Source organism: Callorhinus ursinus, unplaced genomic scaffold, assembly GCF_003265705.2.
Source record: "Callorhinus ursinus isolate GAN/ISIS: 27379988/994484 unplaced genomic scaffold, GSC_fseal_2.0 scaffold21, whole genome shotgun sequence".
Lineage (NCBI taxonomy): Eukaryota > Metazoa > Chordata > Mammalia > Carnivora > Otariidae > Callorhinus > Callorhinus ursinus.
The window spans coordinates 28,781,835-28,798,038 of NW_027397083.1; the positions used below are offsets into that span (position 1 = coordinate 28,781,835).

The 16,204-nt window shown below is 43.6% G+C and overlaps 2 protein-coding genes across 8 annotated transcripts in view; one reads left to right on the forward strand and one right to left on the reverse strand.

Moving 5' to 3' along the window:
* Positions 1–1,070: 1,070 nt before the first annotated feature.
* Positions 1,071–13,324, reverse strand: MISFA (mitochondrial sheath formation associated). Of its 4 annotated transcripts, none has more exons than XM_025878383.2 (5): positions 13,030–13,302; positions 4,138–4,353; positions 3,625–3,717; positions 1,831–1,868; positions 1,071–1,182 (listed from the first exon to the last, which is right to left on the reverse strand). In XM_025878383.2, exons 2-3 carry the CDS (start codon positions 4,204–4,206, stop codon positions 3,625–3,627), a joined length of 162 nt encoding a protein of 53 aa, XP_025734168.1. In that variant the 5' UTR covers positions 4,207–4,353; positions 13,030–13,302; the 3' UTR covers positions 1,071–1,182; positions 1,831–1,868. The 4 variants fall into 4 exon arrangements, with proteins under 4 accessions (XP_025734168.1, XP_073760981.1, XP_073760980.1 ...); XM_073904880.1 differs by lacking the exon at positions 13,030–13,302 and adding an exon at positions 4,921–4,988; XM_073904879.1 differs by lacking the exon at positions 13,030–13,302 and adding an exon at positions 4,787–4,914.
* Positions 13,275–16,204, forward strand: part of UEVLD (UEV and lactate/malate dehyrogenase domains) — a 40,060-nt gene continuing 37,130 nt past the window's right edge. For 3 of the 4 annotated variants that reach the window (XR_012381867.1, XR_003209654.2, XM_025878380.2), the window contains exon 1: positions 13,275–13,398. Coding sequence is in view for 1 of the 4 variants with exons in the window: in XM_025878380.2 (XP_025734165.1) it covers positions 13,351–13,398 (48 nt within the window). In the remaining 3 variants the exon portion in view is untranslated. The remainder of the gene's footprint in view (positions 13,399–16,204) is intronic. The other variant, XM_025878381.2, reaches the window with a different exon arrangement.

Sequence of the window (16,204 nt, forward strand, 5' to 3'; positions counted from 1 at the left end):
ATAGTCATCAACAAAATGTTACCTGCATAACCAAAAGATCTACTTTGGTGGTAAGGATGCCCTTCTGAACAATGGAACTATCAGTTGTCCCAGGCAGCCACAGAATGGGAAAAGTTCCATACAGTTTGTTTGAAATGTACTTGCTTATTAGGTTCGCCCCCCTCCCCCCCACTCCCCTCTCAGGGTCAGAAAATTCCAAACCACCTCTAGAGGGCTTATGAGGAATATCCTAGGGCTCAAACACTCAGAATAATTGCATGGGTCTTATACTTAGGTTTCCATCCTTGGTCTCAAACTCAAACTGAATCATATTAAGGACTGAGCAGTTGGCTTTTGTTTCTATGCGTGCTGCCCTGTATTAGCAGAAGTCACTGCTAAAAGAATCATCAGTCACCTTCTTGGCTATTCAGGTGAGGGAGGCATTTGAGCCAAGAGACAGCCAAGGTCTTGGATGTTCCAGGCTCTTGTTTGGCTCTTTTCCTTGGCACGTAGAAACATGCCAAGGAGAAGGTCTGGATCTTAATCTTGACTCTGCAACCCAGAGCTGTGGGGCTGGTAAGATTCCTGAACCTCTCAACTTCATTTTTTGCCATTTTGTTAAATGAGGCCAGTGGCCAAGCCAGAAGGTTATTCTAAGGATTAAAATAATGTATAATTTAGCACCCAATATTAAAATGCAGCCCTTTCCTCACACAGTGTAAGCCTTAGGTTCTTGATAACAGCTGTGAAAAGGCCACAGAGAAGTATCCCCAAAGGATAGGCTTAAAGTTGCTGTAATAGCCTTTTCTGTAACATTTTTTCAACGCTGGATGCAGGAGAAAGCCTATACTTGGGAACTAGGTCTAAGGAACTTTAGAAAATTTCTATCCTTAAGGATGCAAAATAGGGGGCAAATTGAACGAGGTATCTTAGTCTTAATGCCAGTCTTAGGGACTGAAACGTAGGGGACCCAATCACATTCATCCACCCCAACTACCTCCCCACCCTCCATCTCCCTGTTTCGAGCTTAACAGAATACCAAGTCTTCATCTTAAAAAGTATGGTAACCTTTTACATAAAATGTGACAAAATAGTGTGCAATTACTTTATGCGAAACCAACAACAGAAACTGTACAGCTGGTCAGGTGAGCTTCAGAGCTGCATTACTTCACCAGGATCATCTTTGCTTATTTCCACCGGGGTCTGGGGGGGAGAAAAGTATGTCAGGTGGGCCTTACCTAGTGTTTGCTGGGGTGTGGGGATGAGGCAATTGCCCTCCTTGCTGTCCAATTCTGCCTCTTAATGCCTCTGATCCCAGTTGCCAGAGGAGTGTAGCCATGGGGGAGGTGACAAGAGGCCAAAAAAGAACAAATATCCAAGGCCTAACAAGAAGAGAGAAGATCTCTAGCACCAGAACCATTTTATCGACCACCGTTTACTCAAGAAGGGAGAGAGTTAGTTCTGGGTTGCTGGTGTGAGCTGATTTAAGAAATGGTACTGAAGCCTGAGCCCACAAAATGGCCCCCTGAGCACCAGACAAGGTCACCCATGTCAGACAGCTTTGACTCTGGGCCTGAGATATCTCTACCTCTACACTTCTAGGTTCTTGGAAACTGAAGAATGTAAGACTAAAGACTTAGCAAAATATGTATCAAAGAAAGACAAGAAAGACAGAAGGAACTCTCAGATAGTGAATGATAATAGAAGTATGTAAGCTACAACCACTTTCTTAATAAAGAAAAGACTATTTGTTTCTAAAGTTACTGGAGTTGGATTTTGATGCTTAGCTCATTGATCTGGGGGAATACATTCCAAAGTAGGAACAGAGAACAAAGTTGAAAGCATACTTACCCCTCCTGGGGGATACTTATATCCCTTCCACATGGTTCCTGCAATGAGAAGCAACCATAAGATAACAATCATTGTGGGGCTTCTTGCTCAGCTGGTGGTGTGTGCTGGGGAAAATGGGTGGTTCTGAAAGGTGTGGTGTTCTATTTCCTGAGTCCTGGGAATTGGGCTGTCTTCATTCAAGACCAGAGGGTGGATCGCCCAGCATGTCAGCTCCTGGCTGGAGAGCTTTGTGGTCCAGTCTGAACTGCAATGGCTCGCCATGGCCACTTTGGGGGGCAGAGCTCAGACACCAATTGTGACATCAGCTCTTGTGACCTTGGGGGGACCAGTCAGAGTGAGTAGCTATGGGAGTTGGCCAGGATGCCTGGCGTGTTGGGGCCAAAGAACCCTAACAGAAGGGCCCTGTTCACTGGTGACGCTACGTGGTTAGGATCTACCAGCATCACATCTTTATTAACTCATCACCTATCAAAATATTAACTATTGGTTTTATGCAATCAGATGCAAAAAGCATTGCTATGCAAAAAACAAAACAAAACAAAAAATATCCTGGATTAATTGGGAGGATTGGCTAGGCATGCTGTGAGCAATTACTTTATATACTATTGCTAGGCTATTTAAAAAAGAAAAATCTTGCATTTTTTGAAACACCACAGTTAAACCCTCATTATGCAGGGTATGCTTCCTTACAACCTCCCTGGAAAGGGAAGAGAAGGAAGATGGGCTGTTATGCTCATTTCACAGTTGGAGAACCTAAGGCACAAAACAGTTTCAGTGGTTTGGTCAGGATCAGGTGGCTCAGCTAAGCAAGTGCCCAGTGCCTCCATCCACAACCGCACCCCCACAAAGGTCTGAGTTGGGTCGATACTCATATAGACATTCTGAGGCAGGAGGAGAGAAAAAAAAGAACCTTCATGCCCTGTTCTTAGTATCACTGGGGTTGGGACTTGATGCCCCTGCCGTCCAGAGTAGCTTCCCAGAACACCTGCTCCTGTAACCGGCTTATTACTAAGACTTTGTTTCTTTAACAGTGGGAACATCTTTGAAAAAACAGGTCTGAATGAAAGGGAGTGGGATGTGAGCACCCCAGGAGATGTTTGCTAAAAGGAGACTGTATTCATGTTTCCTAGAGGCAGGCTGGTTCAGTGGAATGAGTGCAAGAGGCTATTAGGTCCAGAGACCTAGGCTTGCATCCCAGCTTCACAAACGAGTTGGTCTGTATGGCCTTGGGTAAATAGTTGAGGTTATTGTCAACAGTAAATCTTTGTTGTCCAGTTCATTATTTTGCTTAGTTGTTAAATTAGCATTTAGTAAATGCTTTGCATCAAATGCTTGACATGAATTCCCAAATGCAATCCTCCCAAGAATAGTAAGATACTGAGCTGTCTCCATTGGGCAGATGAAGAAAGTGAAGTTTAGAGAGATTCAACCTTCCCAAGGTCACACAGTGAGGAGCAAAGTGAGGGCTTGAACTCATTCACGGTACCTCCAGTCTTGGGATCTGCCAAAAGGGATGCTGAAAACACTCATCCAACTTCTTACAGTTTGTGAGAAAAGAAGTTAATAGATGGGAATGAAAAGAATACCTAGGAGATGTGCTTAACCAATCTTGGAACCTTGGCCTGCTGCCCAAAGCAGGGCTCGCCGTCTTCTTCCCCCACCACATACCTCCAACCACTTCCCCTTTGACAGCTGATTGTTTCCCGGGCGGAAATAAACTCTCCACTGAGATTTCAGGGTGTCGCCGTGTTCTCTGGAAAGGCAGGAGTTGAGTCCAGCAAACTGACCACTCACTCAGAGCTGTGCGTCTTCATCCAAAGTCCGGCTCCTCAGTCGTGTTTTGTTCTCCTGAACAGGCCACTTCTCTTTCCACTTCAGAGTTGGAGGCTGAGTCAGAAAGAAATTTAAAGGCAGAAGTGGTTCTCTTTGTTGGCCTAGTAGGTAACGGCCTCTGTATGGCTGCAAGGGCTCTTGGGAGGTCCCACCAATGACCACATTCCCTTTCCTACCAGCGACCACTCATCTACTTGGCCTGAAACCCACCCTCTCCAGCAGACCCCTTATAAATGCCATAATGCTTTGAGATAAGTGCTGTTATGTAGCCAAGGGACAGGTGGAACTTTAAAGCTATCCCAAGGGGATGAGAAGTAGCCTGGGAAACTAACTTTGTTCCCATTGCATCATGACCTCTAATTAGTGGTGAGACCTCAACTATCCTTCCCCTTTGGTTGGAAATCCCAGCTGGGAAGGGGAGCCAGAGCCAGGACTGACTACTACCAGGGACTCACAGGCAGGGTCATTACTTACCATGAACTCCGGAAATGCACCCATGTAACATGCAAGTCCAACAAAGAGCATCCAGCCAAGCACGATCATGACAAGTAAAACAATGTCTAAGACACAACTGCACAGTGAAGGACTATTCACGGAGATCTTGGCAAAGGAGTGTGCTCATGAAACCCTCAGCTGGTAGAGGTCTTGCATGTCAGTTCCAGTCCTTGGCTCCAAAGGATCCACAACGCCCTAGTGGAGAAGTTGAGAGTCTAGTAGGGCATTGTGACATCATTGGTCACATGGCCCAGACTCACATGTCAGAGAGACTGCCCCCAGACCAGTAGCTGAGCAGCAAACTAAGCTTTTTGTATGCATTCTCTCATAGCAACAATACGAAGTAGGTACTATTATCAAGCCCATTTACTGAGGAGAAGACTGAAGTGTAGAGAGCCTAAGTGACTTACACTAGGTCACAAGGCTGATGCTCCAGATCAGGGCCAGGACTCAGGGCCCAGCTACCCGTTAGGAAGCTGGGCTCCTTAGACTACCGACAGGGATTGGGAAGGGTGTGAATGGAATAAACTGAATTCTAAGGAAATGAGACATCTCTTATTTCTGTCCCTCCAACTCCCTCATCATCTCAAGAGCTCTGTCACCACCATTTTATACCATTCTTCAATACCTTTGGTCAGTAACTCTCTGCTGGGTCTCCTCTCTTGGCCTTCAAGAAGCCACAAGAAGTCCTTTCCTTTCCTTTTATGACTGAACTTCTTAAACAAGTGGTCCACACTTAAAGCCTTTCTTCCCAATCTCTACCTTTCTTCCATATATCGCATTCTGACTTCTGGCCCCCACGCCACTACTTAGATGCTCTCAGACGTTACCAAAGATCTCCTTTTTGTCAAGTCTAATGACAAAAATCCTCACCCCTTTGACCTCCCTGTACTGTCACAATGGACCCTTCTCTCCACCAGAATTCTTTCTATAGACACATGTCCCTATGTGTTATTTTGATATCCCTTTTATTTTTATTACTTTTTTTAATGATGAGAATAATAGGTGCTCGTGGTAAAACATGAAACCACCTGCATACATATAAGAAAAATTTAACAATCTCCCCTCTTTTTTCTCCCAATTCCCATCCCCACGTGGTACCCAAGCCTGGTGTGTACCCTTCTGCCAAAGAATCCTCCACGAGCTTGCAAACATCAGTACACATAGAGAGGGATATAGAGGGTTTCTTTTCAGTGTTGCTTTATTAACGGTGATCATAGTACCTATTCTCTATGCACCTTGCTTTTCTCCTATTAACAACAATACATCATGGACATCCTCCTGGGTCAATGGATAAAAAAATCTAAACACATTCCTTTTTTTTTAATAATAAGCTTTATTGAGGTATAAATCACATATGATAAAGCTCACTACTTTTTCGTGTGCAGCTGATGAGTTTTGAAAGATGGGTCAATCTCTAACTACCACCACAATCAAGAGAGAAAAAAATTTCGATCATCTCGAAAAGTTCCCTGTGCCCCTTTGCGATAGGTCTCCTCCCTTGAACTCCCCGCCCCCCCTGGAAACCATTTATCTGCTTCTGCATTTTCCAGAACTTCATATAAAGAGAGTTATAGGCTCATTCACTTAACATAATGCTTTTAAGATCCATCCATGTTGTACAGTAGTTTGTCCTGTTTTTTTTTTTAAAGATTTTATTTATTTGACACAGAGAGACATAGCGAGAAAGGCAACACAAGCAGGGGGAGTGGGAGAGGGAGAAGCAGGCTTCCCGCGGAGCAGGGAGCCCAATGCGGGGCTTGATCCTGGGACCCTGGGATCATGACCTGAGCCGAAGGCAGACGCTTAACAACTGAGCCACCCAGGTGCCCCAGTTTGTCCTGTTCTACTGAATGAACATATGGCCCACTGCATGGACATTGCAGTTTATCAATTTAGCTGTCAAACAACATTTGGGTTGTTTCCAGTTTGGGTATTATGAGTTTGGATTATTATAAATCTTTGGGTACAGTTTTTTGTGTGAACCGAAGTTTTAGTTTCTCTAGGGTAAATCCCAGCAGGGGTATTTGAATCATGTGCCTGTTAAAAAAAACCTTTATCACTAGTTCTCAGCAATTTTACTTTGCTGTGACTATGTAATTTTCTGCATGTTTCTTCTATTTGGGATTCGATGAGCTTCTTGGAACTGTGGGTTTATGGTTTTTCATCAAATTGGGAAAATATCCGGCTAATATTTCTTCAAATATTTTTTTCTGCCTCCCTGTCCCTATGACCTCCATTACATGCGAGACCGGTAACCCGTGTGAACGTGGCCTTGTTAATTTTTGAGTCTTTGTCTCTTTTTGTGTTTCATTTTGGATAGTTTCCATTGCTTTCTTTTTCAAGTTCACTCATCTTTCCGCTATAGTGCCTAATCTTCTGTGAATCCCATACAGTGAATTTTTCATTTGACATTGTATTTTTTCATCTCTTCAAGTTCAATTTGTCTTTTAAAAAATTCTTTCATTTTTTTTCCACATCATGTTCATGCCCTTTGCATCTTTGAGCATTTTTATAAGATTGATAATAAACATTTTAAGGACTTCATCTGCAAATCTACCATCTCTATCATTTCTGGAGTTGTTTTGATGGGTGATTTTTCTTTTCGTCATGGGTGATATTTTCCTACTTCTTTGAATGCCTGGTAACTTTTGGTTGGATGTTCAACATGGTGAATTTTACAAGGCTGTCTGCTGGACTTGGCTCTATTCCTTTCAGTAGTGTGGGTTTTTTTCCAGGATGTTTGGTTATCAGTTTGATCCTTCAGAGGCTTGTTTTAAGATTTGTAACGGTAGGCAAAGAGCAGCTTTTACTCTGAGGATAATTATCCCCATCACTGAGCTATGACCATTCGGATGCCCACTGGGCACTCTCTCTGATGCCTATTGTGTTCAGTCTTTCAAATCTGGAATTTTCCACAACTTCTAGCCCTTTTGAGAGCTCCAAGAAGTGTTTGGCCTGCTGTTTCTGGGTGGTTCCTGTCCTGGCCTCATGGAGTTTTCGTATGCACAGACAAACTCAGCCAAAGACTTACAAGGACCCCTATGGAGATCTCCAGAGTTCTCTCTCTGTGGAATCCCTTTTTCTCCGGGACCCCATCCTGCAAATTCCTGGTACTCTGGCCTCCTTTGTATTCTGCTATCTTTCTTTACAACTCAGCAAGACTAATCTTGGTTTGGGTAGCCCCATTGTGCTGCAGTCTGAAAACCGCTTCCGGACAGTAGGCTGGGGCAATTGTAAGGTTCATCTCCTTTATTTCCTGTCTCTCAAAGTTCATAGGCTGGTGCTGCTGCTTGTGCAAGATCTGAAAACAATCATTTCATATATTTTGCGCAGTTTTCTACTTGTTTATGGAGAGAAGGCGACTCCTGTAGCAGTTGATCCTTCCTAGGCAGAATGCAAAGGAATCCAACTTATCCTTTTTTAATTTCTGCCTAACAGTCCACATTTATTTCCTCTTTCTCCTAACGATGAATATATCAGTCAAGAGATGGAAACCACACAGTAATTTCAATAGAGAAAGTTTAATAAAGAGAATTATTAACTAGGAACAAGAAATTAACTAAGGAAAAGGCAGAAAGCTCTACTTATACAGAAACAGCACACATAGGGAGCAGTTACCAACTCTAAGGCTGAGGCAAAGCACCCAAGGGAGAAACAAACTTGTAAGAGTCCCTCCCCTCCGGAGCTGAGATCCAAAACTTGTTGAAGAAGTGGTGGCCATCACCCACTGGATGGTAGAGAAATCCAATCAGCTGCAGGCCAGACCGGACAATTAGAGAATCACTAGATGCTGGTGAAATTTGCCAGGAAGTCTCCAGAGGGGCTTCTGGGAGGCTCACTGATCACTGCTGAGAATCTGCCAGCAGAGTACACCAGGAAGCTACCCCGTGAGGTGCTGGTGGTAGAACTCAAGGCAAACTGTTCAGTGGCAGGGATGCCATTGAAACTCAATGGAAAACAGTCCATAGAGAGGCCACTGAAAGTCAACAGGGGTGAGCACCACTGGATAGCCCCCACGTGCCACTGGCAGCTGCACAGCAGAACAAGGAGAAACAAAGGCACACTGGAACCAGGAAGAGAAGTTTCTTCCTCCTACAGTAGCTCCCCAAGGCCCTCTATTGATAAAACCTAACATCATGCCCACTAGCAAGGAAAAAAGGTTTACAAGGTCCAGGTCCGTTACAGCAGAGCAAGCAGTGAATGGTGGATTCAGAGCTGAAGGACAATGAGTTCATAAACGGCACAATGTGCATTTAGGTTTTCTCCCATTTTTTATCTCAATAAACAATGCTGTGATTGTTAAACAAAATTTCCTAGAAAATTTCTTTTGAGGATTGCCGGGTTTTTACTTGTTAACCGGGAAAGCCGCAAGATGACAAAAAGAGTATGCCAGTTCAGATAGAGCATGAAAATGGAGAGGCTATAACAAATCCTTCCAAAAACAGAACTAGTATAAGAAAAGAAAGCTTATAATTTCATTTCATAAGGACAAAGGATGTCTTTCAAAAGATAAAGGATGTCTGTGGCAGGATCGCCTGAGACGCAGCATACGCTGTCAGTCAATGAACAACATAAGCTCCATACATCTAAGTAAAGGATACTGGTTTTTGATGCACATATTTTTTAAATTTTCATGAGGACTAATTTACTTATTTTTTTTTTCTTTTGTTGCCTATGCCTTGGCGTCATATCCAAGAAATCACTGCCAAGTCCAATGTCATGAAGTTTTTTCCTATGTTTCCTTCTAAAAGTTGCATTGTTTTAGGTCTCACATTGAGGTCTATGATCCATTTTGGGTTAATTTTTGTATATGGTGTTAGGTAAGAGTCCAATTCATTCTTGCATATGGATATCCAGTTTTCCCAGCACCATCTGTTGAAAAGACTGGCCCTTCCCCCATTGAATGGTCTTGGCACTCTTGTCAAAAGTCATATGACCATGAATGCAAGGATTTATTTCTGGAATATCTATTTTATTCCACTGGTGAGGTACTTAGAGATGTCAAAATCATAGAGACAGAAAATAGAGTTGCCAGAGGCTGGGAAGAGGAAAAGAGTAGGAAGATATTATTTAATAGATACAGAGTTTTAGTTTTAGAAGATGAAAAGCATTATGGAGATGGGTGGCAGAGATGGTGGTGCAACATTATGAATGTATTTAATGCTAGTGAACTGTATACTCAAAAATGGTTACGATGGTAAATTGTACATTACGTGTGTTTTACCACAATAAAAGAAATCAGGGAAAAGAGAAGTAAATGATAAGGATGCATCTGTCTGATATTTGGAACACCAGGATTTCCTCCCTGAACAATATGTCTGATAGGACCAATAACTATGAAAGCAAAGAGTGTAAACAGAGTCAGAAGCAGAGCCCCAAGAAAAAAATTCTTATTTTAAAAACAAGCCATTGTTGTGACTTTTCTCAAGCTGCAAACAAAGATGCAGAATATACACTTTTCCCATTTCTTAGTTTGGGGATCTTTTTTCCTTTTAATTTAATTAACATCTTTGTACCTGTGTCTTGGGTACTTTTATTTCGGTAAGACAAATTTCCAAAAGTAGGGTTTTAGAGTCAAAGGTGTGTCAGATTACTTTGCCCAAAGGTTGTAGCAAATTATGCTCCCACTAACTACATTTGAGTTTCTTAAACCAGGGTGTGAGGATGGGCTTCAGTGGATCCCTGAACACTGCTGAAATTGGACACAAAATGGACTGCATATGTTGGCATGTACATTTTTCTGGAGCAGGTCTGTATCTTCCAACAGATTTTTTTTTTTAAAGTCTGAAACTCTAATAAGGCTGAGAACTAGTACACTATACCATCTTCTCCCTATGGCTTTGGGCACCTTAACACCATTCATTCAGCAAAATTACCAAATATCAGAAGAATGAAGACATGCATAAATTCAAGCATGCTAGGCACTGGGAATACAGATATTTATAAATGAGATTTGACAGCCATCTGTCAGGACCTTACAGTCTTTGGGGACAGAAAGAGGGGAAGAGATGGAAGTAGTCTGGTACAATAAAATATCCCAGGCAGGGCATTAAAGCATGAAGCACAGAAAACATGACATACTTGAGGAAAAGTGAATATTTCAGCCTGGTTAGGTTACAGGATGTAATAATGCCAAATTCTGGATGTGGTTGCTAATTTCACACACAGGGAAGGAGCAAAATGCACAGAGAAGGAACAATGGTCTCTGACACCACCTTATGCAACAATTTAACCTGAGTCTTGGTTTCCCTATCTGTAAAATGGAGCCAATTATACCATATATCCTCTATTTTAAGGTGCATACTTTTTCACATTTTAGCTCTTTTCAAACAGGTGTAAGTATTAAAACTCGTATTTGTATTTAATTCTGTAATCTTTTCTCTCCCAAAACTTTGTCAGTAATATATCTCTTACTCAACAGGATCTCAGAAACAAGGAAATAGGTAATACAACCCCAAACCTCAGTTTCCTCATCAGGGGTCATAGTGTTCTGAGAAGATTAACTGTGATAAACCACATAAAGCACTTAGCAATGTACCTTCCACACAGGAAATGATGGCTACACACACACACACACACACACACACACACACACACACACACAGAGACAGAGAGAGAGAGAGAGAGAGGCATAAAGTGTTCACAGGGCCTATAAGTCATTCGTTGTGACTAAACCAGAAGAGAATGAGCTGTTTGAATGGAAGGCATCTTCCATAAACGATTCTTCCATCAAAGAATGAAGAACCTTGTTCAGGCCTCACTTCTAATGTGGTGTCTTTTCGTTGATTACTGGATTTCTGACAGGGTATGTTAGATCTTAGAGGCCCTGGAAGTCCCATCATTTCCTAGGTTTGTTTATCTGCCTGAGGTGCTCTCAGAGGCCTCTTATCTTTCAATCTTCTCCCCTCCTACCTTCTCTCCTGGCTCCCTCTCTCGCCCCACATCCAGTCTCTTTACAAGGCAGCAGTCAGACCTATTCTTTTAAGACTCAGTCACATTACTTCTCCGTTCAAAACCTTCCAGTGGCTTCCTCTTTCTCTCAGAGTAAAAGCCTAAGAAAGAAAAAAGCAGCCCCCAAAATCTGGGAACTGGTCTGACCCAGCCAGGAAGGTCTCCGTGTTGTTAGAAGTTGACCCGGCACTCATGGCTAGGCTATGTTATTCTGCTGGATGAAACAATCTCACAGAACACAAACACCAGACAGGGTCACTCAGACCACGATAAAATGAGACCAAATAAGGCCACTTCATGATTTTGTCTAAGCAGAGACAAACCAAAGGTCCCTGTGCAGTCCATGAAATACCAAACATCCTCTTCTCTCTGCTAATATGAGTGACTGCTGCTTCTTTACCAATTACTGCTTTATCCTTGTTCCAGTTTGCCCAATGTATATTTATTTATTGAGCTATCCAATCACAGAACTGGCTCTGCTTTCTGACAGCACCCAATCCAAAGTGAAGGTTCACTTCATTAAACCCTCCCCCTTGTCACCCAAAGCCCCAATCCTATAATAGGTCTTTCTCATACTCCTGGACTGAGCAGTCCCAGTGGTTTTCCACAGCATCTGCTCCCTCACTGCAAAGAGTAATCAACCCAACTTGTTTAAGGGTGGGTGTGTTCCTGATGCTCTTCTGGCTGGATGGCATTGACAAGCCAGAGTCCCAAATGTCTACAAAGGCCCCACAGTGATTCTCAGACTTCACCATGCATTAGAATCACTAGGTTTGTCAAAAATGATCACTTGGACCTCCCCTCCCCCAGAGTTTCTGACTCTGTAAGTCTGGGGATGGGGTCTTAGAATCTGTACTTTTCCCAAGTTCCAGGTGATGCTGAGGCTGTGAGTCTGGGGGCCACACTGGAAGAATCACAGCCCTAACCCATCTGTGGCTTCCCCCTTATTTCTCTGACTTAGCCTACTTCTGTTTCCTCACCTCTTACTTCATTGTACTCCAGCCACAGTTGGCTGTTTTGAGCTCACACCTGTCTTAGGACTTTGCTTTGAATGCCCTCTAATATAGAACACTTAATCTCTCACCTCTCAAGGAGGCCTACCCTGATCTCCTTACCCTGCCTTTTAAAAATTTATTCCCCACAACACTTAATTACCTTCCAGCATATGATCTAATTTACTTATTTACGTATTGTTTTGCTCTTCTCCTAATAAAAGAATGACAGCCTTAGGACAACCGATATTTTTGCCTATTTTGTTCGCTGCTGTATCCTCAAACCTAGAAAAAGATCTAGCAAATAGTCAATGCTCAACAAAAGTTTGTCGAATGAATAAATACCCTTTACAGCCGTTATTCTCTTCTCCTAATTGAGTCACAGCATTCCTGCCTCTGGCTTTCCCTGTAAATACAATCACCGTCTTGCTTACCCATCCTCCTGACAGAATATCCATCTTCTGCGACTTTTTAAGCCCAGTGGCTCAAATCAGGGATAAAGCAAGTAAGTAAATCACAAGTCAAGGAGACCAAACAAAGCCAGCAAACTGCATCTCTTCGTCTTCTCTATGTGGACGATCTTATCCACCAATCTACCTCTTCTCTTGTTCTCAAACTCTTTTTCTGATCTAGCTTTTCCCTCTGTGCCACCAACAGTTATGGCGCCCCTCCTTTGAAAAAAAAAAAAAAAGGCAACTCCTCCCCGCACGCTGCACCAACCCTCACAATCTCCCAGTTTTTCGACAAAGCTCCTTCTGACTCCATTTTCCCTTTCTAGCTTCCTGAAAATTTGCTTTTGAAGTCCCGTTACCTCTTCCTTCCTAAATCTAACTATAATTTTTGGTCTTGATCTTTCTCGATACTCTGCTGAATTTCACACACCCTTCTAGAAACTCTCTTCCAAAACAGCGCGAGTTGCTTCTACCTCCTTTACTGCTTCTCCTCGGGTCCTTCCTATTCCTCTCCTTACAGATGTCCCCAAGTTTCCTTCCAGCAAGCCGGGTCGTGGCCCCGGGGCGCTAACGCCTTTCCGACCGCGCTCAGGGTCCACTCTGGGGCGCTGGTCCGAATCCCCGGCGGAGCTGCCGCTGATCCTGGGCGTTGGACGCGGGCGGACTTTCGAGCCGGGGAAGGGGCGTGGCCTTGGACCGCTCGGGAGGCGTTGGACCTCGGCGGCCTCCGTCCAGAGGTGGGCACGGAAGGAGGTCCACGGGCTGGAGTCGCAGAACCTGGCTCCGGGACGTGGATGGAGATGGAGTTCGACTGCGAGGGTCTCAGACGGCTACTGGGCAAGGTGCGGGCAGCCCACCGGGCCGGGTCAGGGGCGCCGGGGTGTCGGGGCCGGGCTGCCTCGTCAAGGCGTTTCCCCGGTTCGTCCCGGGGTTTGGAGCGGAGGCGGGCTGGCCTGAAGCCGGTTGCGGGGAGTGGCCCCCGGGAGGCTGCGGGTCTCTCCCTCCCGAGTCCTCAGTCCCGCGGCGGGGCCTGTGGCTCCGCCCACGAGTCCGAGGCCCGCGGCCTCCACCCGGAGGGAGACACTCTCACGCCACCAGCGTCTCTGGTTCTCAAAACAGCTCCCAGCCCTCGCCTGTGCCTTTAACCACGCCTTTCTCTCTGCTGCTACGGCCTGCCCCCTTTTTCTTGACCTGCAATCTCTTCTTTCTGAGACTCAGCTCAGATGTCACTCCCTGCAGGATGGAATCACGCCCTTCGCTCAGCTTGCTTTCAGAAGTCTGGATTATCACGTTGTGGAGTAATTATTTTATTTACAATGATTTATTTACTCATGCGGTGTACTCACCGCAGAGACGGTGCTGTTGTGTTCCCTTCCCTAGCACTGTGCCTGACCACAGCGGAGGTGCTAAATAACTGTGCTGTGAATGAAAGACTTGAGTAGATATAGGAGTGAAAAACGGGGCTTGCAGGCCCAGAAGAGATCCTCTTAACGTTTGAAAGGTTTTTAAGGCCTGACCCAGAAGTCTAACCTACATTTCTGGGGCATGTCTAGCACCAGTTTCCAGGTTAGTCCGGGCTCTTGGTCCAGGCTCTTTGATTTCCCACCAGTGTACATTCTGAGGCAACCCCCCTTTCGCTGGCTTTCTAGTTAAGTGATTCTTAATGCTTCCTTAAGACTTCTCCATGCAAAAACCATACATGCATGCCATTTTTTTTTTTGGATTTGTCTTAGTTGGGGCAATTTGCACATCTGTGCGAGGTGATGAAGCCTCATGACTGAAAGTGTTTATTTAATTGATCTGAATGATTTTATCTACTGGGACAGGTATAAATTTTGTAGGAAGAGAAGTATGCTTAGGACTACAGCCTTTGTGTCTCCTCTTCACAGAACCTCTCTATCAAGTTTTTTAATGAGGGGAGCATGACCTATTGTTCGGTGGGAAGAAATGTTGAGAGTAGAAAAAGAACTTTATAATTTTTCCCTCATTAGATTAGCATGAATTAAGATAATTTGAAATGATGTGGAGGATGTGGATGAATGGGACTTTTAAACACTGCTGGTGGTTAAATGGTTATTTAACCATTTTGGAGAACAATTTGTCCTTGTTAATTTGATTATGTGTGATTTATATCCCTTCTACATCTAGTAGATACCATAGAGAATTCAAGCAACAGACATTTGCAGAATTATCTATAACTAAAAATTAGAAACCACCCAAATGTGCATTAACAGAAAGAAGGATAATTTGTTATATATTCACACAATGGGAAACATTACTGTGTGGCAGTGAAAATGAGCTGCAACATGCAACAATACAAATGAATCTTAGAAACATATTGAGTGAAAAGAGTTGGAAGTTAAATGCAAAATTATAATTTGATAAAGCCAACAAAATTAAAATTAAACAAAAACTAAACAAACAATAGTGTGTTGTTTAGGGATATACATGCATGTGTGATAAAACCAGGAGATGAAAGCAGAGGAATGTAAATCCAGGAGATGAAAGCAGAGGAATGTAAATACATGTTAAAGGGAGGCAGTTGAATGGGTGAGAGGGGCACTCAGACGGATGTAATTGGTATTGGAGGGGTCTGTGCTGTCTAATACAGTATCCAGTAGCCACAAGTGACTGTTTGTCAGAATTAGATAAAATTAAAAATTGAGTTTCTCAGTCACACCAGCCACATTTTTTTTTAAAGATTTTATTTATTTATTTGACAGAGAGAGACACAGCGAGAGAGGGAACACAAGCAGGGGGTGTGGGAGAGGGAGAAGCAGGCTTCCCGCCGAGCAGGGACCCCGATGCGGGACTCAATCCCAGGACCCTGGGATCGTGACCTGAGCCGAAGGCAGACGCTTAACTACTGAGCCACCCAGGCGCCCCTCACACTAGCCACATTTTAATTGTCAGTAGGCACATGTGGCTTGTGACTACTATATTAGATCCCTCACATACAGATCTTTTCCATCATGGCAGAAAGTTTTGTTGGACATTACTAATCTGGATCATATGTGAGCAGGTTGGTGCATGGGTGTTTATTCTTCAGAATTAGTGTATATGTTTGTGTCTCTGTGTGTGTGTGTGTGTGTATACACATATGTATGTATTCTTCAGTTTGTATTAAATATTAAGTTTAGGGGTGCCTGGGTGGCTCAGTTAAGCATCTGACGCTTGATTTCAGCCCAGGTCATGATCTCAGGGTTGTGGGATTGAGACCCGTATCAGGCTTCACACTCAGCCTTCATGCTCAATGGGGACATCTGCTTGGGATTCTCTCTCCCTCTCCCCCTGCCCCTACCTGCGCCGCCTGCCCCCGCTTGCACGTGCACATGTGCGCTCTCTCTCTCTAATAAATAAAATATTTTAAAAATATAAATATTAAGTTTAGAAAAATTATCTGGTTCCCTCATTCCTATTTCAGAAGTACGTGGTTCCCACATCACTAGTTGAATTATCTTGGACGGGTAGCTTAACCTAGATTTGCTCACTCACAGAATAAGATTGGACTTGATCTGTAAGATATGTTCCAGTTAGGTTTTTTAATGAAATGATGTCACAAAGTATTCCTCAATGTGTCCTACATCCAGCATATATCATATAAGAGTACTCTTACACACTCTTCCTAAATATAAGTCTACTAAATAA